The 25,125-nt window shown below is 40.5% G+C and overlaps 1 protein-coding gene across 1 annotated transcript in view; it reads right to left on the minus strand.

Annotated features, from left to right (window-relative positions):
* Positions 1–18,655, minus strand: part of LOC140269872 (transmembrane protein 47-like) — a 30,705-nt gene extending 12,050 nt beyond the window's left edge. The window contains exons 1-2 of the mRNA XM_072365258.1: positions 18,372–18,655; positions 3,583–3,723 (exon numbers count right to left, since the gene is read on the minus strand). Coding sequence (XP_072221359.1) covers positions 3,583–3,723; positions 18,372–18,600 — 370 coding nt within the window. The 5' untranslated portion in view covers positions 18,601–18,655. The remainder of the gene's footprint in view (positions 1–3,582; positions 3,724–18,371) is intronic.
* Positions 18,656–25,125: the final 6,470 nt, after the last annotated feature.

The raw sequence follows: 25,125 nt of genomic DNA on the forward strand, positions 1-25,125 counted from the left end.
TTTCTTCCCATCCTCTACTAGCCTTATCAACAAGCCCCGGAGCCACCTTGACACTGACTCCCTCCCTCTTCCGTTCCAGACCTACAAGCTACATTAACGCACAGTCTCTAATTATTTGGGACCACTTCACCTTGTTGTATATCTGCATTTATAGTATTTATACCATTCAGCTTGCACTACAGCTCCTTGTTTTTTGAGATTCTGTATATTTATATATCTATTGCTATACTTAATACTCTGCACCAACTACACCAAGTCAAATTCCTTGTAAGTGCAAACCTACTTGGCAATAAACTTGATTCTGATTCTATATTAAAATGCAGGAAAAAAATCATTGTTGACGCTGTAACAATTATCGGCCAATAAACATTTTGTTATGGCACAACTTCAACTGAATTTATGAGAACTTTATCAATCCCGTGTGTACATGGGAAAAAAGATTAAATTCCAAATGAGAACGTTGAGAAAATAAAAACCAGTAATGAGGCAGTTGGTAATGCATTTCATTCTGAAGGACTCTGCTGGCATAAAGAATCACAGTAAAAGGTTATTGCGCAAGGCAGGAATTAACTTTCAGATCCTCTGAAGATGATTGAAAATGTTGTATATTATTTTTTTATTATCACAATCTGCTCTAAGGGCTCATTAGTACTTCTACAACACAGAACCAGCCCAGTGTTAGTGTGCTCAGTTTTTAAAATTGTTTTTATTTTTTATTGCTGGCTTTGACACCATCCCTGAATAAATGGCTGGAATGACAATTGCACTCTTCACTACAGGCTGATATGGTGCGTCTGTGTTGCTGACCTTTGGTCTGCTTGTAAGAAGTTAGGTGATGATCCAGGTGGTTGTGGAGGTATTGACATGTGCTTTCTGGAGCCTCTCACATAGCAGTGCAGATTTTATTGGGTTAAAAACACAGATATTCCTACAGTGCCATGTCACTGAAGCAGGTAAGTGATGACATTCAATCTTCAATTAAACCTGAGGGTGATGAGCAAAGCGCAGTGGGTTCTGGGACCAACAGCTGAATTTTTTTTCCCCCCAGGCCTTTAGGCCAGATTGTTGATATTTTTTAGGGTGCAATAAGAAGGTAGGATGTCCTTGTTATGGCCCCTTGGCCTTGGAAGAAATGGTCCAGCCTCCCTCCATGCAGATTTGAGCGTGGCAACACACATTGAGGATTGGCTGTTTGGAGCCTTTGGCCTGCCTCCCACCTGTGGAAAATCTATTGGACCAGCTTCGGGACACTGGACCAATCCCAACAGCTGATCTGACACCTGCTTCTTCAAAAGGCTCTGAGGAGGACTCGTTCACTGGGGCAGCTCTGGACTGAGTGTGCAGCTGGATTTTGGTTTCCTCAGTTGTATAATAAACCCTTTTAACTAAATCCACCATCTTGGAGCAGCTGTATTTGCAGTTGGAGCTGATCAATATTGAAGAACAAATGCTTAAATTGCAAATGTTGACGCGCAGGTGACAGAGAAGATATTTGCGGGGTTGGTCCGTACGACCGGTCGACGTTGGGAACGGGTGAATTTACGACTCTGGTTGTGAATTCATTGGTGTGAACCTGGATGAACAAATACACTTTAGGTAATTTCGAATGTCAACGAGCTTCTTCGCCGTATACAGCCATTAAGACTGGAAAAGGCAACTGCCGGAAATTACGTTCTGAGCAGACCAATCACAGCCCTCACAGCCCGCATATCTATGCAACGTGTAGTTAGAATTTTTTGGAGGTGCACATCAGGCTAGGGCGGAAGCATAAACTACAACTAAGGGTGGTAAGGTGCAGTACAACTCCACATAGCTGTTTCCTTCAGGACTCTGGGGCTGCATATGTGGTTTGAAACTCCCTTGGCACGAATGGTGTTTGTAGCCTGGCCTCAACTGAGCTCATGACATCACATGGCGTCGGCAGAAACTTCTAACTAAGTATAGAGATGTAGGAAGATCACATGGACATAAACTCATAGTTTAATATCAGGTGTGCAGAGACACTCCTCAGTAACAACTCCGGGACTGTACCATCTGCTGTTAACATTCTACACTGCTATCACTTCTAACTTTCTCTGTGGAAGATCATTGTACATCCAAGTATAGCTGCACTCACTGCACAGATAATGATGTAGTTATAAAATAAGTATTTTGTTGGAGCAGAGCAACAGTATGGAAATACTTTAAGCATCTGTAAGATGAGACATAGTCTTAATGGGCTTGTAACGACTAGAGCAGAATTGCTTCTTTGAGAGCATGCTTCTCTGTTCACTGAAGTTCACTAATATCACACGCATGTGCCTGGTTTTTAAGTGTGTAACTTTTGAGAATAATTAACCTTACTTCCAAAGCATCTATGATTTTTCTTGTAGTTAGGTGTGGTCGGTTGAATATAAAATAGGATTTTCAGCTGCCACGGACTTCTTGTGTTGGTGGAAACAAAAGCTGATCTCTTTAATATTTCACCCAATTCACTTAGTGAATTAATACTGAGTGAAACTGGTAGCTATGGCAACATCTTTTGTTCTTAAAAATTTTAAAGTAAAGCACTTTGAATTGTTGCAGCTCTGACTTGATTCTTTTGTTCAGTAATGGCAGCTGAGACTGAATATTTAAAGACATCCTGCTGTGCAAAATCTGCTGGATAAAAAGCATTCATTCTAACATCTTAAATCATTTTAAATTACATGATCGCCATCGAATGGACCCATACTGTACCATCAGTGCTTTATCAAAGCATTCTGTATATCTAAGTTAATGACCTTGAGAAATTCTTTCAAAAAGTAAGGAAAATATCAGTGGTTTGACTGTTAAAACTGATGATTTTGCAAAAGAAAGAGAAGATTCTCAACCTGTATCGCATAGATAATGAGAGAATGAAATTAGAAGTTAGAAGTGTGTCAGTGTCAGTCGAGACACAACTGAAAAAAGGGTCCATATTGGTTCTGTTTTCCTATTTAAAATGAGCAATAGAGAGAACCGCACCGCAGGTCGTCGCTGAGGTGACAGGACAGACAAGGGGAGACTACAATATGTACAGGTGTGAAGCAATTGTCCAGAAATGGCCTAATTTCATCCTTTTTAAAAAAAAATGTCATACTTTGAACATGTTTGACAAAAAAAAAAAACTTAAATTTTGTGACAACGCCCGTAAATCAGTCAGCCATCCAAAAAGTTTGATTAATAAGGCTAATTTCCAGTATAGTTTGTCCTTTCTGGGTTTTGAATGGTATTTGTGTGTGTGTGAGATGTTTTGCTTGTGTAGCTTTGTAGCTTTATCAATCTTATCTTTCAATCTATCTATTAATTGTACAAGACTTTGGTCAATGCTAGTTTTTAAACATGCTTATAAATAAATTGAACACAATTTTTCCATTTTTTTTGCTGGAGGTGACTATAGGGAAAACTTGAACATTGTCTAATTTGAGATTAGTGGGGGATTTAAATAGACAGGAATGACACATAGCACCATCTTGAGCCACAAAATGTTTTTTTAAATGATGTGAAGAGAGAAAAAACCTGTGACTGTGAGTACCTTTGTGTGGGTGATGTGATCAACAGCTCATTGTGTTTTTGAACTACCTGCAGCAAAGAGCATGAAGGCGACCGGAGTGTAGAAACTCCTTCTCGTGCCGATGCACACAGATACCAGAGCAACCAGGAATGATGTTAGCACCAGGACTCCACCGCCTAGCAACAGGGCCAGCGTGGCAACCTGCCAGTCTGGGAGGGAAAGGAGGGAAAGAAAAGGAGAGGAGGGACAACAATAAAGGATAGGAAAATAACAAAGTAAGTACAAAGTATCAACAAACAGAAAACATTATATGAATAAATGTAACAACAGAAGCAGTAGGTGTCAGTTACAGAGAGCAGGGACCAAAGTAGAAGTCATCGAAAACAACTAGAACCTCGAAAAATTTCATAGTGGTTCAGCAAATGTTACACTGTAGAGTTTTTTGACAAGAAGTCACGATTGCATCAAACATTTGTTTACTTTGTCATCATTTTCTCAACCGAACGATGTCCAGGTTGCTCCCTTGCTCGCTGACCAGTTTATCTTTTTGCTGACCAGCTGAGTCCACCAGAGGTTATATTATATCTGCAAATATTTGCAAGATGGTACATGTTTATGCTCTTCCAGGTTGTTCTAAGAAGGCAACATCCTTGTCATCATATAGATTTCATAATCACTCATTTTTACTGTCTTGTTGTTGTTGTTTTGGGTTTAAACTGTCGGCACTATGAGTCACAACTAATCAGCTCTATCTGCCTATTGCAGCTAAGTTACTAACTACTTACAATGATGCAACACAACCCCCCACCTATCCCTTTAAAGCCCTGGATATTGTTAGGCTGTCTTGGTTGACAAACCTGTGCAACACTGCATGGCAATCTGGGACTGTGCCTCGGGATTGCCAGACCTTTTTAGGGGACCTTATTATTTTTGTCCAACTCTTCACCCTTGCAAGAATATTGCAGACATTAACAGTCTTCATATGTTTTGTGGACTTGGAGAAGGCTTTTGACTGCGTCCCTCATGGTGTCATGTGAGAGGTACACCAGGAGTATGGGGTATACAATCTCTTGTTTCAGGCCCTTCACTTCCTGTGTGACTGGAGTATGAACTTTGTTGATATTTTTGGACTTCTCCAGGGATTCCCTTTGTCATCAATTCTGTTAAGAATTTTTATGGACAAAATTTGTAGGTGCAACCAAAGGCAGGAGGGTTCCCCGTTTGACTGGTTTGAGATTGAATCTTTTCTTTTGCAGATAATTTGGTCCTGGTGATTTCATCAAGCAGAGACCTCCGGGAAGAACTGTGGTGATTTGCGGCCCTGTATGAAACAGCTGGGATGAACAAGTCTGAAAAGAGTTGATTGCTTACTCTTGATTGAGGGTGAGCTGCTGCCTCAAGTAGAAGTATCTCTGGGTCTTGTTCTTGAGTGTGGGGAAGAAAGGAGAGAGACTGACAGGAAGATTTGTGCACTGCAGTGATATGGACAATGAAGGAGAGAGCTGAGTCAGACGTCAAAGCAGTCGATTCACCAACTGATCTATGTTGAAAACCCTCATCTATGGTCATGAACTCTGGATAGTGATAGTGAAATTAACTTTAGGCGCATTCCCAGTGTAGGATCTTTTTGCAGTTCCTATATCCTTTTCAGGAATGACCTTTTCAGGAATAACATTTTCCTTTTTTTCGCGCATTCAGACAAACAGGAACTAGGGACCACAGCCCTCAGTTCCTATAACCATTTTAGCTCCTTCTCCGAGGCAGGGTCCTTTCTGGGTTCCATAGGAACACATATGACGTAGGTGTTTGGTGGTTGGTAGCTACGCCTCTTGTCTGAAATGTTTAGTCATACGACACAGACACAACTGGCGCATGTTTAATAAGTTGAACTAACACGTTGTCTCCTTTGTCTGCGGCGCTCTGCTCTCCTTCTTTCCTTCATGAAACGAAGAAGTATCGCCTGCTGCTCGATTCTTCGTCTCCTGACTCTCTGTGTGCTCTTCCAGCCTCGATCTTAGACGCCTGATGTGATCGTCCATGATTAATATTACCGTCATGCAGACCATGAACACGGTGGCCTCCTCGCTCTCCATATTAGCTTCTTGGTGGTGTTCTTTTCTTCTCTCCTTACTTTTCACAAGTTTTATTTTGTTGTTGAGTGTCGCCCTAAAGTAACACATCACTGTTACAGATGGTTGCGTCATATCAATCCCTGTCAAGGTCGCTGACTCATGTGCGAATACAAAATTAAACAGTTCCCCTGGGGAAGGGCAGTTCATCGAACAAAATTTGAGGTGGACAGTTCTTAGAACTGCGTCCTTAGAACATCTCTGTCCGAATGTAGCTTTTGTCCAAAGAGTGGTTGGGCTTACACTTAGGGGATAGGATGAGGAGCTCTGTCATGAGTGAGGGGCACAGAACAGAATGACTACTCATCCGCATCGAGAGGAGCCAGTTGGAGGTGGTTTCAACATGTGGTCGCAATGTTTTAGACATAACCCCCTGGCAGCCTCAGTGCAAACCAAGAACCTGCTGGAGAGACTGTATCTCTCTGTTGGCTTAGGAATTACTCAGTGTATGGATGGATGGTTTATATGTGAAGTTGGAGCAAGAAATTGACAGACAGATGAGGGCTCTATTGACACTAGCAAAGCTAGAGATAGGGTGTGACGCTCAACCATCCGAAAGAGGCTTGGAGATGAGCTGCAGCTCCTCTGCATCAAACCATTCATCAGATGTGGTTCAGGCATCTGATTACGATACCTGGTCGCCTGCATTTTGAGGTATTTCGGGGATGTCCAACAGAAAGGAGAACCATTGCATGTTGTAGGAATTGCATATCTCTTCTGGCCTGAATAATGCCCCAGGAGGGGCTGGGTACTGTTGCTGGGGAGAGGGACATCTGGCTTTCTCTCTTGGTGCTGTTGCTTCTGTACTTGCAATTTCTGGAGCATCATACTATATTCTAAATTAATATGATGCTGAAAGAAATCTGGTTTCTACAGCACTAAAAGAAAATGCCAAGGAATAACAGTAGCAGTTTAAATTTCCTCAGATTTCTCAAGAAGTAAAGCCTCTGTTGTTGTTTTTTTCCCATTTTTTCCCAGTGAAGTTTGGGGTGAGGTATATATTTGAGAACTCGGAGGTGTTGAAGGCGGCTCTCGCTGTGAGACGACAGTGCTAATCACCACACCACTCTGCAGCTCCTTCTCAGGTACACTGTCACATAATTTGTTTTGCTCACAGTTGGTTTTAGGTTGATATTTTGACCATAGCACCAGGTTTTCTACCTGCCTGCGAAAACTCATCATTATTTTTCATGAAGTCCAGGGATAAAGGTGGGGTGCCAGCGTTTACATCCAGGAGGTGATATTTCTAACGGAATTCGGTTTGGATTCAATCAGAAAAGAAAATTCTTTCATTGGGGCAGACGGACGGAAGCAGGTGGAAATGTGGGATAGAAAGAATAGCAGAACAAAAACATGGAAATAACAGACAGAAACATGTTTAGTGTAAAGGGTGCCAACATAATGTCGCAAGGATAAAGAGAGGGCAATGTGGAAAAAATGGCAGAAGGAAAAGAAGAGGAGGGGGACGGTTGGGTGGGTTGGGAGTGGGGATGGGGGATGAAGAGAGCATAAAAAGGCTGGGGACAGAAGCAGAGAATGAAAGTAATGAAGAGAGAGAGAGCACTAAGTGTAGCTGCACTTAACAAAAAGCCTTGGCTAAATAGCTTCGTTGGCATGTTATCAAAAATTGGTCCACTTTTTTTTTTTATAGGAAGCACTTGAGATTGATGCACGATGAAAAAAACCACACATATAAACACTGATACATGCTCACATAACTGCTTGAATGACTACAGAGGCTATGACTTGCACTCACAGCTGCCATGATGTGCTTTTAGAGGAATTCACTGAGACACATCAAATCCAGCATTCTCTTCACACTGGACCCAGTTTGCATACCAGACCATCAGACCTACAAAGGTTGCTGTCAGTACTGCCACACACCGTGCCTACAATCTACAATCTGTATAACATCAACACTTACAACTAAACTCTTCTTGTGGCCTACAGTTCAGTTGTCAGCATAGTCATCCTCAACATACTGACACAGTAACTCTGTAACTGGATCTTAGTATTCCTTTAAACTGATCTGTCAAGATTAGAAATGTCACTTCCAGGAAGTAAACTCAGGCACGCCACCCTGGACTTTATGGAAAAATAATGAGTTTTCGCAGGCAGGTAGAAAACCTGGCGCTATGGTTAAAATATCAACCTAAAACCAACTGTGAGCAAAACAAATTATGTGACAGTGTACCTGAGAAGGAGCTGCAGAGTGGTGTGGTGATTAGCACTGTCGTCTCACAGCGAGAGCCGCCTTCAACACCTCCAAGTTCTCAAATGTATGTGTCACTGCAAACTTCACAGGGACTCACCACATTTTTCAGCAGATCAAAAAAAGACAAACAAACAAAAAAAATTCCTTGGCAGCTTCTTCTAGTGCTATAGAAATCACATTGTTCAGCATTATATTAATTTAAAAGACAGTGCGATGCTTCTGAAATTGCAGGTATTTGATCTAATCTATTCTTCCCTCGAACAGGTAAATATTGTCAATGCTAATGTTTAACAGGTTCTTTTTTTTTTTTACCTGAAATTCTACACTTATTATTGCACATACATTTACTTATTTTTCCTGATTTTCTAATCAGGAATATCTAATCCTGACTTCTAATGTGCCTTAGAATAACGCACCTACTAAATCCTCCTGATGGTCTTTCTCTGCCTTTAAAGCAGTCCAACAAGCTGGAAAAAAATCCTTGGTCTCCCAGACATGAACTCAACTGTTCCTGTTAACTGCCATTTTCCAATCAAGTAAAATGAAGAGAGATATCTAAGAAATCTGTGATATTACCAAAGGCCATTGTTGAGACTTGTTGGTAAGCTATTCTGGGAAAAGCTCTGAGGAGTCTTATATTTTATAAAGCTTTATGATTTCTATCACCAGAATTAAATGTTCCAGAGTTGCCCCAAGTTTATCTTATTTCTTGGCTTATCGTCAGCGGACCTGAAACAATTTATTCAGGGTACAGGAAGTCTAGTTAGTGCTCAAACATTTGCATGTCACAAAATGAAACAAAGAGCTAAACCTTTTTAACTTGAGAAAAAAAAGAAAGTACTCTAGCCTAAGGGGATTTATACAGCTAGCATATCTTGAACAGACAGGTTGGAAAAGAATAGAGTTAAATAGACAATTTTAGCAGTTGAGGTCATAAACTTAGTCGCATCTAAAAGTCTTAATGGACACATGATCAAATGAACTTCTCTGAAGACATATTCAAGGCTAAGTAACTAAGCCTTAAAGATGTGGCACAATGAGATTAATCAGTGACATCATGAAGCATGTGGCTCTAAAAGCATGGCAGAACAACAGGGACTACAACTGCAAACTGTCACGGCTAGCGGCCAAACAAACACAGACTCAAGTACAGACACAGAACTCGAGAGGCATCAGAGTAATTAGGATTTATTTGTAAGAGGAGTTGTGGGGGGTCGAGAGCTGAATCCGGGAGGATGTGGAACTCTGTGGGAGGAGGGAGAAGGTTGTAGGGATTTCCAGGCTGGTGTAAAGTCCAAAAGGGGTTGGTTTGTCCTCCAAGGTGGAGAGTAGGGCGCTGGCTGTGGTGCAAGGTTCCTGAGTCGGAAGCAGAGTGAGCAGGCAGGTAAGCGAAACAGGCTGATGAGAGGAATCCAACCATGGACGTAGATGCTGGCATGAGAAAACCATGAGAGTGGACGAGGGAAACGAGCACAAGGAGACAAATGCTTGGGGAAAAACTTGCAATGACAAAAACACTGGCATCGGCCTGATTACCACTATGATAGTGAGACAATCTGCCGAAGACTGGTTACTCCTGCATCCTAAAAAGGTGTCCTGATGAGGGCAGATGAGAACCAGACTCTGCCCTGGGCTCCTAGGACACCTGCCCAGCCCCACTTAAGACCCAGAAACCAAAGCAACAACACAGCCAAGCATGACTGTGACACACATTTCCAATTTGTGCATTAAAAATCTAAATAAGAATGATACAAAGTGTTACAGGAACAGGTTTATAGAGTAAATCATGGCATAAATAAAATGTAAGTCCATTTCGCAGGGAAAAAAACACGAAAACCTTAGATTGCTGTGAAATGTCATGGTTTGGTTCTTGATTACTTTTACATTATCACCACATCAGTGCTCACCTACACTAATTTCTCACATTAGTCCTCACATTAGTACCGACTCACCATTCATTCTCTGCCAGGTTTTCTTTTTCCCTAAGCTTTCCAGTCATGTTTTCAACAGCAAGAATTAAAACAACAAAGTTGAACTCAAGCTGCTCTGCTTCTCCCATACAGTTATGGTTACAGTAAATCATTAAAATGAACTGATTTATCCTCATTCTATATGCTTGTGTGACCTGTTATGTCTAGGTGCACATACCTTCCAAAATGTAGACACACAGGCTCCATTATCTAATCAGTCTGGGTCCAAAGGAAGAAAAGAGTTTTGATGATTTTAGTCTACCTGTCTGCCTTCAAAATATGATCAGGTATAATCCTGTCAAATTGGCTGGGTTTATGTGAAAATCTATTTCTGTACAAAACAACACAAAGTACACAGCAGACCATAAAAGGCATTTTTCAAACTCAAAGCATTGGATTAAACATCAAAGAAACTGTACCTGATGCAAAAATGTAGCTGTTGGAACAAATTCTAGCAAATGGTGGCGTTAAATGTAAACGGCCAGACTATTTAAGCAATTTTACTCTTTATAGCTAAAACTTTATAGCTATATGGCAACCTATAAAACTGACATATTGACTACTCCTAACCAGGGAACCAAGCAGCAGAGGCCAAGGAAGAAGCTCTTTGTGCCCGCTTCATCTGTATCCTGACTCCCAGCAACAAGTGATACTCAGACGGGCACGTGTGCATGACCAGGACCACCAGATCAACCAACAGTAGGCTCAATCTCCTCTCTTTACTTTAATAGGTTTCATCACTGATGTCTCAAGACTTAGCTTTATACCTGTTAATTACTTGAAAGTTGTTAGCCATTAGCCCACATATAGCATCTAGAATTAGGCCCCCAAATGTAACTCAACTCCGTGATAATTTTTCTCTTGTTTTTTTAAACAGCCATATAACTCATATCCATATGGTTAAATATCATGACTCATCTCACTAGTCATAGGTCAAAAATTGCTTCCTACCTCAATACGTATTCCATGTGCATTTAAGTTTTAACAATACACTTTTCCTGTTTGTGATTTAAGGCTCATTCAAGTTTTCAATAAATACTTGGCATCTATTTTAATGAGTTGTTGGCAGGAGTTTCCTTGTGTGAACTGTGGTCAATTCAAGTGAGAATTACTGAGTAGCCCTATGAAATTGATTAAGATTAATTATAATATTGTTCCATCTGTTGAAGAATGGTACCCCTTATCAAAGTTTCTTTGATTTCCTTAATTTGATAAGTTAGTATGCTACATTGGAGTATAGCATTCAAACTGCAGTAGCATATTTACACAAACACATCATGCTGTTCTGCAAACCTAACTTTTCCCACTCAGACCTGGAAATGCCTCTTAACTATAGTGTGGCCACTTGCCATGGTACAGGATTACTACCCCTCACTGTCACATCATTTTAAACAACTGCCAGTTTGTCTAGGACTCACCAACCTGGCAAACTGAGCTAATGGTAGACTTTGTAATGTCCCAAAATTCAGAAAAAATTTGGTATAAATTTGGTATAAAAATCTATAAACAAGAACAGTCTGGGTACAACTACATTATAATGCCAAAGGTATTCACTCACCCATCCAAATAATTACATTCAGGTGTTCCAATCACTTCCATGGCCACAGGTGTATAAATGCAAGCACCTAGGCATGCAGATTGCTTCTACAAACATTTGTGAAAGAATGGATCGCTCTCAGGAGCTCAGTGAATCCCAGCATGTTACCGTGATAGACTCAGCCACAAAGTAGTAGGCCACGTAAAATGACAGAGCAGGGTTAGCCGATGCTGAGGTGCATAGTGCATAGAGGTTGCCAACTTTCTTCAGAGTCAATCTCTACAGACCTCCAAACTTCATGTGGCCTTCAGATTAGCTCAAGAACAGTGCGTAGAGAGCTTCATGGAATGGGTTTCCATGGCCGAGCAGCTGCATCCAAGGCATACGTCACCAAGTGCAATGCAAAGCCTCGGATACAGTGGTGTAAAGAACACCGCCACTGGACTGTAGAGCAGTGGAGACACGTTCTCTGGAGTGACGAATCGCGCTTCTCAATCTGGCCTATCTGATGGACCAGTCTGGGTTTGGCGGTTGCCAGGGGAACAGTTCTTGTCTGACTGCATTTTGCCAAGTGTAAAGTTTGGTGGAGGGAGGATTATGGTGTGGAGTTGTTTTTCAGGAGTTGGGCTTGGCCCCTTAGTTCCAGGGAAAGGAACTCTGAATGCATCAGCATACCAAGAGATTTTGGACAATTTCATGCTCCCTTGGTCCCTTCCTGTTCCAACATGAGCTGTGTACCAGTGCATAAAGCAAGGTCCAAATGCATAAACAGAAACACACGGATGAGCGAGTTTGGTGTGGAAGAACTTGACTGTCCTGCACCTCAGTCCTGACCTCAACCAAATAGAACATCTTTGGGATGAATTTGAACCGAGACTGCAAGCCAGGCCTTCTCGTCCAACATCAATGTCTGACCTCACAAATGCGCTTCTGGAAGAATAGTCAAAGATGTAGTGTATCTTCTATAGAAGTACAGTGGTTGAAAAATTTCTACCCTCTGGGGAAGCATACTTAACACTGGCAAAGGCCAGGGGCCAGATGCATGTACAGTGTGAATGCACAAAAACCATACATTATTTTGGTGTTGTTCATTTTCATTCAAACTAGCTGACATTTATTTGTTCATGTTCTTTCATGCATACGTTCATGCACACATTCCAACCTTAGTGACAAACTGAAGGGTTCAGTGCTGCCTGCTCAGGGGTGGTCACTTCAGCCAAGAACACTTCAACATACAGGCTGGGGGATTCAAAGATCAAACCACATAAAACCACATTTCCACTGGTGGACATCTCATCAACCCCCTAAGCCACAGCTGCCTCTCAAAAAAAAAAAAGAATTCCACCATGCTTTCAAATTTTGAGTGCAAAAGCATTCACTATGTCAGTATATTCATTTACTCATTTGAAAAGTCCCCTGCACAATTCTGAGACACTCAAAAACATTCTAACTTTACACAATGAGGTAACTTAAATTTGATATCCAAGTAACAAATATCAAAAACGGTTCTTGGTTATTCCCTCGTCTGGCATGGTGCCGAATGCTACATCATATCCTATTCCTTATTCAGCTGCTACAAATAGAACAGCTATCTCTGGGGGGCTCTCTGAGAGGGTTGATGGAGTCGGGAAAGAAGCGGAAGGTGGAGGAAAAGAGAAAGGGGGGGTGAGGCTTGACACTGGAGAAAATCCAGGAAGAGATGGTGAGGACTGAGGAGGGGAGGATGATGAAATAACAAAGGGAAATGATGAAGATTAGAAATGTATCAAAGAAGCCCTCAGGGAGGACAGATGGGTAAAAGAGAAGGAAATAAAGTAGAAAGGAGATTAAATGGATTTAAAAAAAAAAACAAAAAAAAACAAAGAGACACTTTAAATGATCTAAAAGATGACAAAACAAGTATTTAAGTGCCCGGACCAAACGGCTGGAATAAAATCCAAGGTCAATACCGTACAACTTATGGGAAAGATGAGAGGGGTAGAGAGTAAGGGAACAGAAACTAGGGGGTTTGAAAGTCTCCACAACTGACTAGTCTCAAAATTTGTAACAGCAAATAGCCTTGAAGCTAAGGCAATATAAGTCTGATCTGAATCAAATCTTTTAGATTTTCTTTCTGTCTTTCTTTCTTTAAATATGAGTACATTATATGCATAACATGTAATGAAGCCAATGAAGAAAACTTGAACCGCTACCAAATTTAAGCTTCAGAACCGTTCTCTATGAGGAAATGTTATTGCTTCAGCTCAACCGGGAAGTGACAAACATTGTTTAGTAAAGGCTGTTATGTTATTAACTGAAAGTAAAGCATACAATTTCGGTCGAACTAAAGTGTTTACACGCATGTTTAAAGTCAGGTTTTAGTCTGATGAACACAGTAATTCTGCTTTTTCAAGTGTCAAGTAAACATGCAAAATATTTTATCTGCAAATATGTGCAAGACTTGTATAAAAAGAAAAGAATGAATAAACTAGACCAAACTAGAACTATCAAATACATTTTTTCCAGTCACATGAATTATCAAAAGTACTTATGATTTCTTGATATTTTATTGAATACATGTAGTGTGTATGAAGGTGGAATACCAATTGAACTTTTATTGAAATCAATTGTAGGGATGCACCAATACCACATTTTTTTAAACCAAGTACGAGTACCTTTTAATCAAGGCCATTACAGTTATTACTTATTTGGCATATTCAACCCAAATACAACTGCACTTTGTGCCTTTTAGTAATATAAAACTACTCTTAGTGCAACATATTGTTTTAATATTTTAACTTTCACAAACACATGGCAGGAAAATTAAGCTCCTGTCACACTGGTATCGGTTCTGTAGTATCACAACACTTTAATGAATACTGAGTATACTCATATTATCGGTACCGATACGATACTGGTACCGATACTGGCACCAATACCGATACTGATACCGATACTGGTATTGGTGCATCCCTTATTAATTGCTTTAATTTAGTATTAAAAATGTTTTCCTTAATCGTGTAGTTTGTTGGTTATTAGTAAATTTGGCAATGTCTACCAAAGTTGAACTTAATGCTAAATGGATTTTGTCAAAAATGTAGAAAAAGCATTCACATCTACGAATCAATTTTTAGGTGCTGGACAAACTTACGTACATAGTTTACAGAAAGCATGATGTGTCTACACAGGCATTGATGTTTTAAAGACCATTTATAAAATGTTTACGTCATAGAAAGTGAATATGTCCTCATAAATCATGACCATTAATATCAAAATGTATCAGTTAATCAAAATTCATCATCTGAAGTGCTACTGTGACCAAAGTGTGTGTGACTAAATGACAGGTTATATACTGACAGATATTATTACCTATGTCCATATAATCTTTACGCTCCCAATAACTCTCTTTATATCCTTGATCTGTAAATATCAAGGGTATAAAATCATTGCACTTCTGCACCCTTCTAAATAGTAAATAGAGGATGGAGTCTATTTATATAGTGCTTTCCTAGCATTCCTGACCCCTCAAAGTGACCATTTACGCATCAAGCCACATTCACCCATTCATTCATATACTCATACAGCTCTTGCTAGTCCATAGTGTCTAACAGGCTATGCAGTGCTTTAGTCTCTATCGTAAAGACATTCACACACCAATGACAAAAGCCCACAAGCAACCTTGCCTACATATTTTGTAGCTCTACCTTGCAAAGCAGAGGTGGTAATCATAGCATTTTCCTGTAGCAATCAGTTCAATTACCAATTACTACATAAACTTTGTCATTCGTGAACGAAAAATATTATCTAAATTTGGAAACCAAGGCAGCTGGCTCAAGCAGAGAGGGATTCATTTTTAAGATCAAAGTGTGTGTGTTGGTACGACTCGCACACACATGAGCCACGAACTACATATATCCACCATGCCGAGACACCTAATTAGGGAATCCTGCCTGGAGTCTAAAGGTATGCTTGAAAAGCAAAGAAATAAAACTGCGCACAGGTAGTGTTCCCAGGTCTTGAGAGAGACGGAACGGAGGTGCAACAACAGAGTAATCAGAGTGTGACATGAAAAATTCAGCTGGGCTTCAAAGGAGAATGTCCAGAAATAGGTCAGCACAACATGGTAGCCTCTTACAGACAGTCACAAAGTAACACACCAATTTGTGCACTGACATACAGACACCTTGCTTGTACTTCTGTTACACTTAAACACAGTATGAAAACTCACTGACCTAGACACACACGGGCAAATGCCACAAAAATAAACTTTTGTGACGAATGCCACAAAAATTCACGCACACAATCGTGATCTCATTGCACCCACAGATATAGTTGACTTACATTGAAGAGATTGACACTTTTTATTCTTCCTTGTATTGTCCTTTCATTAAATCGGGATCCTTGAGTCTCAGTGTATGCACACATGGACAAAATTGTTAGTACCTCTGTTAATGAACGAGAAACAAACTAATGAAACAGGCCTGGACAAAAATTATGGAAGCCTGAGAAAAGATTGAAAATAATTTGACCATAGGGACATGTTAACCTAAGGTGTGTCCTCTAATTAGCATCCCAGGTGTCCTCAAACTTGTGATCAGTCAGTCTGCCTATTTAAAGGGTAACAAGTAGTAAAGATAAATAGAGATGATAAAGATAAAGGCTATAAGACCATCTCTAAGCAACTTGATGTTGCTGTGTATACAGTTTTTATTCAGAAGTTTAAGGTCCATGGCACTGTAGCCAACCTCCTTTGACATGGTCGCAGGAGGAAAATTGATTATAAAATGAATAGACAGATAATGCCAATGGTAACCATAGAGCCCAGAACAACTTCCAAAGAAATTAAAGGTGAACTCCAAGGTCAAGGCACATCAGTGTCAGATTGCACCATCCGTCGTTGTATGAGCCAAAGTGGACTTCATGGGAGACGCCCAAGGAGGACACCACTGCTGAAAGCATATCATAAAAAAGCGAGATAGAACGCTTCTAGGAGAAAGTCCTTTGGACAGATGAGACAAAACTGGAGCTTTTTCACAAGGCACGTTGACCAGCTCCATGTTCACAGACACAAAAATGAAGCATACCAAGAAAAGAACACTGTTTCTACTGTGAATCATGGAGGAGGCTCGGTTATGTTCTGGGGCTGCTCTGCTACAGGGTGTCTTGAATCTGTGCAGGGTACAATGAAACCTCAAGACTATCAAGAAATTCTGGAGAGAAATGTGTTGCCTAGTGTCAGAAAGCTTGTTCTCAGTCGCAGGTCACTGGTCTTCCAACAGGATTATGACCCAAAACACACACCTAAAAAACAGCCAAGAATGGCTAAGAGCAAAAAATTGGGACTATTCTGAAGTGGCCTTCTGTGAGTCTTAATCTTAGTCCTATTGAACATCTGTGGAAGGAGCTAAAACATGCTGTCTGGAGAAGGCACCCTTCAACACAGGAGCAGTTAGCTCACGAGGAGTGGGCCAAAATACCTGTGGACAGGTGCAGAAGTCTCATTGACAGTTACAGAAATCATTTGATTGCCTCAAAAGGTTGTGCAACAAAGTATTAAGTTGAGAGCACCATCATTTTAGTCCAGGCCTGTTTCATTAGCTTTTTTTTTAAATTATTCTGTTGAACCACAATTCAAAAGCAATGTCTGTTTTTTTTTCCATTGGTTCATTTTCAGCACATTTTTATTTATCGTTACTTTTGTCAGTTTCAAGTTATGTCAGCGACCATTGAGAGTTTTTCGTTATCACTTTCACCTCTAAAGAAGTGCCCGTGAACTCTTGTTACCCTGGAAACCAATTTAACATCAACCCTGTGCCACAAACTGAGATACTACACTGGATGCAACAACAAAACTGTTGTCTAGACAAAAGAAAGGGGAGGATGATTAAAAATAAGAGTCACAAAGGATGAAGCAGTGAGCCTATACCTTCTCTCTGTTGTGTCATTGAGAAATAAATAAATTAAGCAACACTCTTAAAACTAGCTTTTCTGCAGCATCATGGTGATGTTAGTTTTGCAGCATCAATGATTGGATGGTGAAAATAAGTTGTGGCACAGACACATTATTATTCATTATTAATGTTCCCACAATGACCGAAAATGCCAGTCACAGTTGCCCAAAGTTAAAGGTGGCATCTTTAAAATATCTTCGTTGCAGCTGGCAAATATAAGACCCACATATAATTCAGCAAACTACATTAAAAAGGTTCGAAAACATGAAAATCCTCTCATCGGACAACGGAGGAAACTTTTGGCATGCTGCCTAAAATATGCCAAAAATTTTTTTTGACTACTTCAAAGACATATTGAGATGGTCCCCATATAAGAGTGGACCATTTAGCACTCATCCAGTAGCAGACAGACACCTTAGACAGCCATTAACATCTGATTAAGGGTGTGACACGCTTTATGTTTTCAAAATCTTCACCATTTCCAGGGTGAACAAAAGGCTGCTGTGCAGATATATTGCTTGCACCAGTCAAACTTGGCTTTTAACCTTTCATTTGAGATCTATTTTGCTTTTAGAAAAGGAAGGAGATAAAATAACCCCAAATTATTTTCAGTATGATAGAGCTGCCTGACCATAGTCTCTCATTTCAGCTCAACAATTATTAATTTAGAGGTCCCAATACAGTCGCAGGTTTGCAGAGACTAAGGGGCTGAGGCTTTGCTATGGTTAGACAGACAGTGGGAGGTAAGAAAAACAAAAAAAATCGGCAGGACAATGTCTTTCCATGGCTTGAATACTGTTTCTATTACAGTATGGATGCAGAGAAGTCATCTTCATTATGATCAGCTTCACCACGATTTTTGACTGTTCGTTTGAACAAGCCATTGTTCTTTGATAAATTTAAAAAAAAAAAACTAAATGCATCATAGAAGGTACCAACCATGTGATAGATGAGATAACATGCCCTGAGATAATACTAACAGAGGAGTCGGCTACTTTGCGGAATGGATGAAGCGCTTGTTTTGATTTTCTTTACGCCCAAGCATTGTGAGTTTCTCCCGACCGCGTCCAATTTACCTGAGCCCAGCGTGCTGCTGCACTGCCAGCTGTCGATGCTCGCCGGCTTCCAGCAGGACTCCCACAGGGAAAGATAGTACTGGTCATCGGCAGTCACCCACGCCGGGCTCATAACGGCTCCTATGTCCAGGCAGAGCGCCAGGAAGACGCACACCAGCCCGACCAGCTTCAGCGGCGTCAGCAGGGAACTGTGAGCCGACTCCTCCGTCTCGGTGACAGCGGAGGACATGGTGGGGTTGAAGAAGCGAAGAGGGGCTCGGAACCCAAATTAGTGTGGAAGTGTTTGGCGTATCCTTTCCCCTCGCGGATGCGCGTGAAATTCGGGCGGAGAGTCGTCGGAGCTGTGAGTTGTTGTGGCTGCTGCGGCAGCTGCGTGCGTTACACGCTGGACGGACGCTGTGCCTACTGGCACCGTTGCTGCCGAGCACCGGAGACCTCCACTGTTTAGCACTGACGTCAAGGCTCTACTAAACGAGCAGGTACAGCAGGGTCCTAGAGAGGGCGAGAAAGAGATGGAGAAGAATCTTAGTCCAATCCTCATTTTGCAGGATGAGTTCAGCTTTGGTCTCCACTGACCCCTTGGATAAAAGTATCTTAATAGATACTCAGTGGACTGGCAGTGCTTTTCTTTTACTCTCCACCACCCAAAGTACTTTCACATAACGAATCCCCACAGCACTGATCTATACGGTGCTACAGGCTACACGCAGTGCTTTTTCTCTGATCAGACTCAGCCACAGTCTCCGTGAGCCGCAGCCGCCCCACACTTGATCAGCGGCCAAGGATTATTTCAAAATGCTTTTGAAAATGTCAGAGAAAATTTTGCGCGTACGAGCACAAAATCAAACCAATGAAATTGAGTGATTATCTTATTTGATTATTTAAACAAATCATTAGTACATATGTTAAGAATAAATTGAAAATAATCCTTAAGCAGGTACATATCTATCTATCTATCTATCTATCTATCTATCTATCTATCTATCTATCTATCTATCTATCTATCTATCTATCTATCTATCTATCTATCTATCTATCTAGCCGTCTATCTATCTATCTATCTATCTATCTATCTATCTATCTATCTATCTATCTATCTATCTATCTATCTATCTATCTATCTATCTATCTATCTATCTATCTATCTATCTATCCATCTATCCATTGGATTTTCATCCAATCACATGATTCGGAAACAAGACAAAATACACCGAAAAAGTGCAATGCTTGCTTGGAAAGTGAGGTCAAAGTGGGCCAGTAACATTGGACAAAACAACATTACATGTAGTGCTCGCCCACCCAACCACTAGAGGTCGCCTATTCTTTATCCATAATTATTGGCCCTCGTGAACAAACGCCACATGGGCATGTTTATGGGAAGATTACAGCGTCATGACATACAACAGTTCATTTACACGTATTGCAACTGCAGATGTTGTGCAAATGTTGTGCTTTGTGTAACTGAGTTTATTGATGCATAAATGATTCAAAAATGGTAAATCATTTTTCTGATATGAAGAATAAAAAGTTATTAGTCATTAAGTGTTTGTGCAGAGTTATTGCTGTAGGCAGGAACGACCTCCTGTGGTGTTCGTCGTTGCAATGGAGCTGAGGAAGCCTTTATGCTGAACACACATCATGGATCACAGTGTTATTCAGAGGGTGTGCAGCATTGTCCATTATGTTGAGCCGCTTTCGCAACAGTATTCTCAGCATAGTCATCTCGAGGGGCTCTAGAGCAGTCTGCAGCACATAGTCAGCTCTATTTATCAGTATGTTCGGCTACTTTGATTTACTGGCTCTGATGCTGCTGTTCCAAAATATGGCTACAAAGCAAATTGCACTCTCCATCACAGACTCACAGAAGATATGCAACACTGAAGGGCATAAGCTTCTTCATCAAGAAGTGGGGGATAGTAATGTAAATTAAACAGTTGTGGCAATAGAATAAAGAACATGAAAAAAAAAACAGAAGAACACACTAAAACAAGGTAAGAAAGAGCTAAATGAAACTCTAAAAAACTCCAGACCATGACACATAATTCCTTTACAATTCACAATTAGCTTCAGAAAAAAAGTGTGAGATTTATTGATCAATCAAATATTAAGGACATCTTTTATTGTGCAGGTAGATGTAAAGAGCAGAGGAGACACCGCAGGGGAAAAATGGGAGGCACATGGAAGAATATTAATGTTTCCTCTGCATGCTAATGACAAAGCAAGAGATGAGATAGTGAGACAAAGAGAAATAACAGCAGGAAGGCCAAGAAAGCTGAACTGCGCGGGTTCAAGGAGACAGAGCCATCCATATGTTTTTTCTTGTGAGAAAGTAAGGAGGGATGGGGAGAAAGATGAAAAGAAAAGATGGCCTTGGGACGATAATAAGGGATGATGAGGAGAGAGAAAAAACAGAAAAAAGGAAGGGTGCAAAAGACAGGTGAAAGAGACACTGATAGACGTCATAATGAAAGGACCTACTGATGATTAAATTAAGATTTATTCAAACCTTAACAGCAAAACGCTTCTCAAAAAAAGAAACGACAAGACAACAATTTATTAGTTCAATTATTGTAGAAATTTGAAATCATTCTGAGAGTAATTCTGTTAAATGACATAAGATTAAAAAAAAGGTATAAGCATTTACTGGACACACAAATTTATCCATGGACATAGTCAATATTTGACATATATCTTATTGGCATTCAGAGTGGAAAATATAAGCATATTCAAAAGTTGAATTTACAGTCTTTGTGAGCTTACTGTACCACTTATGTAGACTCATTGGTTACCTCAGCAGAGATGGTCATCTCTTCATCATAAAAAGGGTCGTGGCTGGAGTTTTCAGCCCTGTTTTGTGGTATACATATAAATACAGATATTGATAGATAAGTTCTATATTTACATAAAAGCCCACTAACATATGTAGTAGTCGTGTTCATGAGTATATCCAAACAAACAAACCAAAAAATACATGTTAAGGTGAAAATGATTTAAAAATGATTACTCTACATGATTATCTGGGGTTATTTCCAATGCCAAAATGTCAACATGGTTTATCCTTTCACTTGCTGAAAGATGTGATTCAAATTAAATCAGAGAGCAAACTCCACCATTGACTTCAGGTCACTGATGTTAGCCTACAAAGTCCTTAATGGAAGGGCTCCCATCTACTTGAATGCTCTCGCAAAGGCTTACGTCACAACTCGGTCACTCTGGTCGTCAAAGGGTTGTCGTCTAGCAGCGCCTACACCACGCCTAAGACAATCCAAACTCTTTTCATGTGTTGTTCCACGATGGTGGAATGACCTACCAAGTGCTACAAGAACAGGGGAGTCCCTGTCTGTCTTCAAGATACTCAAGATACTCTTGAAGACCCAGCTCTTCAGAGAGCATCTCCTATCCTAGCACTTACCCTCCAGTTCCCTACCCACACTACTGCACTTTCTCTTTCTGCACTTCCTTCTATGCCTGCACTCTATCTCTGCTCTGTCACCTCTTACAGAGCCTGACTAGTGGTTTCCTTCTATGTAGCTTATTGTTAGCTTTGATGTTAGCTACAATGTTATATCCTCATTTGTAAGTTGCTTTGGATAAAAGCGCCTGCTAAGTGCAAAAACATAAACATAAAGTGCTTTGTTGGTACAGGATCCATGCCTATAGACTGGATCTTTTGTACTATCAATTGCATTTGAACCGGAACCATTTTCATAAGATGATGACTGAGAGGCTGTTCCGCTGGATGCCGTATTTTCTAAATGCCTTGCGTGGTGGTGACAATGCTAATTTGATAGCAAGTGATTCCCAATTTCCCACATCGTAATTCTGTTCAGCAGGGGTTAAACATTGATAATAAAAAGCACAGGGTTTTCTGATTTGAGTCTGAACGTTGGGACAAAACAACTCCTACCCTCAGACCAGATGCATCAAACTCCACAATAAACTGTTTGGAAGAGTCGACTTAGGTCAAGACACAAAAAGTGACTTTAACTCTGCTTCAGGTTGCTTCAGCTTCTCTGGACCATTGAAAAGTAACCGAGGTGGATGTTAAGTTGATGAGATGGGCCAAAATGCTGGTGTAACCCTCGATAAACCGCCAGTAGAAATGTGCAAATCCCAGGAAATGTTGCAACTGTTTACGGGAATTGGGCGTTGGCCACTCTGCTACCGCTTTGATCTTTTGGGGGTCCGCCTCAAGCTTTCACAGTTTGTTTTCCAAAAGGCGCCGCCGTAGGACTAGACAAACGTGACTGTTGCGTTCCTCTTGTCATGAAGAGAAAATGAGGAGAAATTTGAAAACAAACTGGTTTAGGTAGTCGCGGAGGACATCATTGATTAGTGATTGGAAAAGATCCGGGGCGTTAGTCTCAAAGGCTTGACCAGATATTAGAAATGTGTCTTCCATTCATCTCCTTCTCTGATACTGAGAAGGTGATAAGCATTTCGGACGTCTAACTTAGAAAAGATACGCCATGCAGGATCTAAAAAGCTGAGTTTAAATAGATTTCTTTTTATCTATCTCCAGTTGATTGAGGGGATTGAGTTTGGAGAAGGTTATAGCTTGTTCATGCACATGCAAAAACATGTATTTAGCCGGGAAGCTACAGAAATGCTTACTATTTGCATATTTCTCCTTAGTATGATGCATGGTGGTTTTTTTATGTAGACTCCTTTTATGTAGAAATATAAAATCTGAGAATTTTTTTTTAAAATAAGGGTCTCTGCGAGCAGCTCTTTAAGAAAGACTGTGTGGGTTTTTATGAGTGATGTCTTAACACAGCTCAGATTATCTTGACATGAGCATAATTTCTCATAGCCAATATATGCTGCCCCCAGCAAGTATTTGATCGTTTTAATTTAATGTTGAATGTAGAAAAAACACAAAATCCTTTGTAAAGTTTTACATTTGCTTTCTCCTGCATGCGTAATTAAGTTTTTTTTTATTACTTTGGTTCATTAGCATATTTCATATCCTGCTGCAGAGCTTTTTCAGCTCTCTATCTATTTCCATCGACACGGGAGACAAGACACAGGTGCTGAAAGCTCGGGGAAGGATGATTTCATGAGAAATGAAAACACAACACACACTGTGGTAAATATACAAATAGCACCCGTTTGCCATTCAGCAAGATACATGCACATAACCATCAGTCAAAGAAAAATCTTCAAAGACTGTTGCAACACTCTTCAATTAAAGCAAACACACCAAGATGTTATCTACTCACAGTGTGTCAAGTCACCAAATGGAACCACACAGAATTCAACTGAATCTGACAAACATATAAGTAAAAACTGCTTCGTCAAACTCTCAGATGAACACAGAATCATAACTTCTACAGTCACCATCAGCATGAAAAGTGTTACACCGTCTCACACAAAGGCTTTTTGATGTATCAAAGCTGACTTTTTAGGCTCTTCTGTCATGTCCACCGAGGGGAATTTTTATAGGTGTAAGCGCTCTCATTCTCTCACACACACTCATACATAAAGATAAAAGTATAGATACACACATGTCCATGTTCAGACAGAATTGCCACAAGAATAATTAGATTCCACTTCAAACAACCAAGCGTAAAGGGCTTCAGTGAAAATATCTTGCAGGCTTTTAAAAAGTGAGCTAAGGACAAGAAGTAAGGGGTTTTCCTAGTTTATGACAGGTGATCTTTTGTGGAGGAGCGCTGTCCCTGTTGAAAGGTTCACTTGTTTCGCTCTCGGGAATAACATTTGCATCCTCCTTAGGGTCTTAGGGGGGCAGGGTGATAGTTATGGTTCAAGTGAGAGGTCTCATCTTCTTTAGTATTTGAGGAGATCTTCCACTCTTATCCAAGTGACAGGTCCCACTGTGGAATACTCACAATAGGTGCGTTTCCATCAGTCTGATTAGGTGCACATCGAGAAGTATCGCATCGGAAAATCATGATGGAAAAGCCATAATTCGAATTAAAATCCCCTGATTCGCACAAATGAAAATACGCTCGCTAGCGCCGGGTTTAGGTTGATTCGAAAGGGATGGAAACAGCTGTGTTTTCATCTAATCTGACGTAGTGCACTTTCACCCCAACTGCTTGGGGTGAAAGGGCACCCAAAAGACAACAAACATGGCGGACAACGGAAGGTTTGTGTGGACGAAGAAGTTGTGGCGTTTTTATAACCGCTATCCTTGACAGTAAACACCAGAGAAATGCGAGGATATATCAAGAGCTCCGTGTGGAAATGTGTTGCCGGGGGTTTGATAAACCATTGAGAAATAAATGGAAAAGTCTGAAGCAGTGATACATGGCAGAGTTAGAAAACTCGCGCGAGTTAGTAGTTTTCACCAAAGTTCGTACTTTTGATGAAAACACACATGATTCAAATTTATTTTAATGCGCATTTCCCAAAGATTCGAATCACTTTTAGATGGAAACATGACTAGTGATCTAATCCTTTGATTTAGCAGAAGGCTGATCCAGAGCACCACTTGGCTCTGTTACCAACCCATGAGGTTTTGTTGATTGGTCATAAGTTATCTGATCAGACTGTGGTCTCTGGTGAATGTTGCATACTGAATTCAGCATTCTCAGGATTTAGTGAGATTAACAGAAGTCTCAATTGCGTGTTTCTATCTCCTGCACATAAGGGCCCCATGTAGTGAACTGTGGGGGTCATCCAAAGGATTACCTTTCCTGTTCTTCATCTCCAGAGTCATCATCTGAGTCAGTGGATCCCATTATTGGATTCCTGAATTTACTGCTTCTCAAAGTCATCTTCTTTGCTT

The sequence above is a fragment of the Leuresthes tenuis genome, unplaced genomic scaffold (genome assembly GCF_036924035.1).
Source record: "Leuresthes tenuis unplaced genomic scaffold, fLeuTen1.0.hap1 SCAF_1, whole genome shotgun sequence".
NCBI lineage: Eukaryota > Metazoa > Chordata > Actinopteri > Atheriniformes > Atherinopsidae > Leuresthes > Leuresthes tenuis.